General features: G+C 52.3%; 1 protein-coding gene across 1 annotated transcript in view; it reads left to right on the forward strand.

The window, feature by feature from the left end:
- Nucleotides 1–989, forward strand: part of LOC118782790 (A disintegrin and metalloproteinase with thrombospondin motifs 8-like) — a 13,742-nt gene extending 12,753 nt beyond the window's left edge. Inside the window, exon 9 of the mRNA XM_036536350.1 lies at nucleotides 92–989. Coding sequence (XP_036392243.1) covers nucleotides 92–824 — 733 coding nt within the window. The 3' untranslated portion in view covers nucleotides 825–989. The remainder of the gene's footprint in view (nucleotides 1–91) is intronic.
- The last annotated feature ends 805 nt before the right edge of the window (nucleotides 990–1,794 follow it).

Raw genomic sequence — 1,794 nt, forward strand, 5'->3', positions numbered from 1 at the left:
CCTGAGATAATGTTTTACAAAATACATTATAATGAGAAGCATAATTTAGTTTTGTTTTCAGTTTTTGTTGATGCTGTTTTTCGCTCTGCAGTTATGGTTACAGTGACATTGTGACCATCCCCGCCGGGGCCACCAACATCGACGTGAAGCAGCGCAGCCACCGCGGAATCCCGCACGACGGAAACTACCTGGCGGTGAGGAGGGAGGGCGGGGCCTACATCCTGAACGGGAACTTCTCCGTGTCCACGGTGGAGCAGGACATCCCGGTGCTGGGGGCAGTGCTGAAGTACAGCGGCTCCTCCACCACGCTGGAGCGAATTCAGAGCTTCCGCCAGCTCCGTGAGCCAATCACCATCCAGCTGCTGGCCACCGCCGGCGACGCCTCGCCCCCCAAGGTCAAGTACAGCTTCTTCATCCCCAAGGATGTCTCCTTCAGCAGGTCCAAAGAGAAGAAGCTGTCCGTGCATGTGATCCAGCCACTGGGCGTATCCCAGTGGATGCTGGGTGAGTGGTCGGAGTGCTCCAAATCATGTGGCTCCGGCTGGTCCCGCAGGAACGTGGAGTGCAGAGACGACAGCGGCTTCCTGTCTCACCTGTGCGACAGAGACCTGAAGCCCGCGGACATTCGGCCGTGCGCCGACCTGCCCTGCCCCATCTGGCAGATGGGCCCCTGGTCTGCCTGCTCTCGAACCTGCGGCCAGGGGGAGCGCAGGAGGAGCGTCCTATGCATCGACTACACCGGGAAGGTGGTGGAGGCCGGAAAGTGCGACCAGGCCAAGAAGCCCGCCCCCGTCTCCGGAGAGTGCCTCTACCAGGAGTGCTGAGGGCCGAGGGGCGGGGCCAACAGTGGGGGCAGCCAATAGCAGGGAGGAGTAGAGTAGCCAACTACTAACCACCCCCCCGACCGTGCTTAGCAGACAAGCAGGGAAACCGTAGGGTCGGAATGGAGAGAAGAGTGCACTAACTGAGGGGAGTCAGAATCACCCAGCGTTAGCCTGTCTGACAGATTAATTTAATCATTTTGACTTTGTCTTTTATTGTTGTTGTTGTTTTTTTAATAACCACTATTGAAGTTTTTACCCAATAGATATCTACCTCAGAGGATGTGAAATTGTTATCTTGTAGACGTTAGGTGACGATACTGTATGCGTGTTGTTTTATCCACAAAGGGAAGCTACCTTTGCATGAATCCTGCTGACCGACACCGTTGGAGTGTTAAATACCTCCACCTCTCCTCCTATCAGCTGCCCAGCTGAACCATGGACTCTCAGCTTAACGCTTTGACCTTCCCTACCGTTTCCACGGACAGCATGAGTCATTACCATTGCAAGACACCAGGAGGGGATTCTCCCCGAATGTTTCAGTCTTCATTCAGTTCTGTTTGAAAGGAATGACACAAGAAAGCAAATTCCACATAAAGATGAGGCTCCTGAGGGACTTAAACATTCAGAATGACTTTCCTCTCCAGGCTAGTGCTACTGCAAGCATGTCCTGCACCCTGATATTACAGTAACTCATGAATGCCATCACTGGGGCAGCTTTAAAACAGAATACAGCTATACTGGAAGCAGCTGGATCAGGCTTATGGATTCCCCTTAGATGCTCAGCATTGTTTGCTTTCTTCCCTGTATCAGTGTCCTAACGTGAGAACAGACCAGAGCATGGGCTCGCAAACTGAAAAAGCCCTTTGTTCAGAACTAGCAAGGCAGTGTGCGCTTGTGATGGTTATCACAGTATCTACAGCACTGATTTATCCAATCCTTAACTGAACTCCATTACAGGAAATGTAAAAAC

Source organism: Megalops cyprinoides, chromosome 9, assembly GCF_013368585.1.
Source record: "Megalops cyprinoides isolate fMegCyp1 chromosome 9, fMegCyp1.pri, whole genome shotgun sequence".
Lineage (NCBI taxonomy): Eukaryota > Metazoa > Chordata > Actinopteri > Elopiformes > Megalopidae > Megalops > Megalops cyprinoides.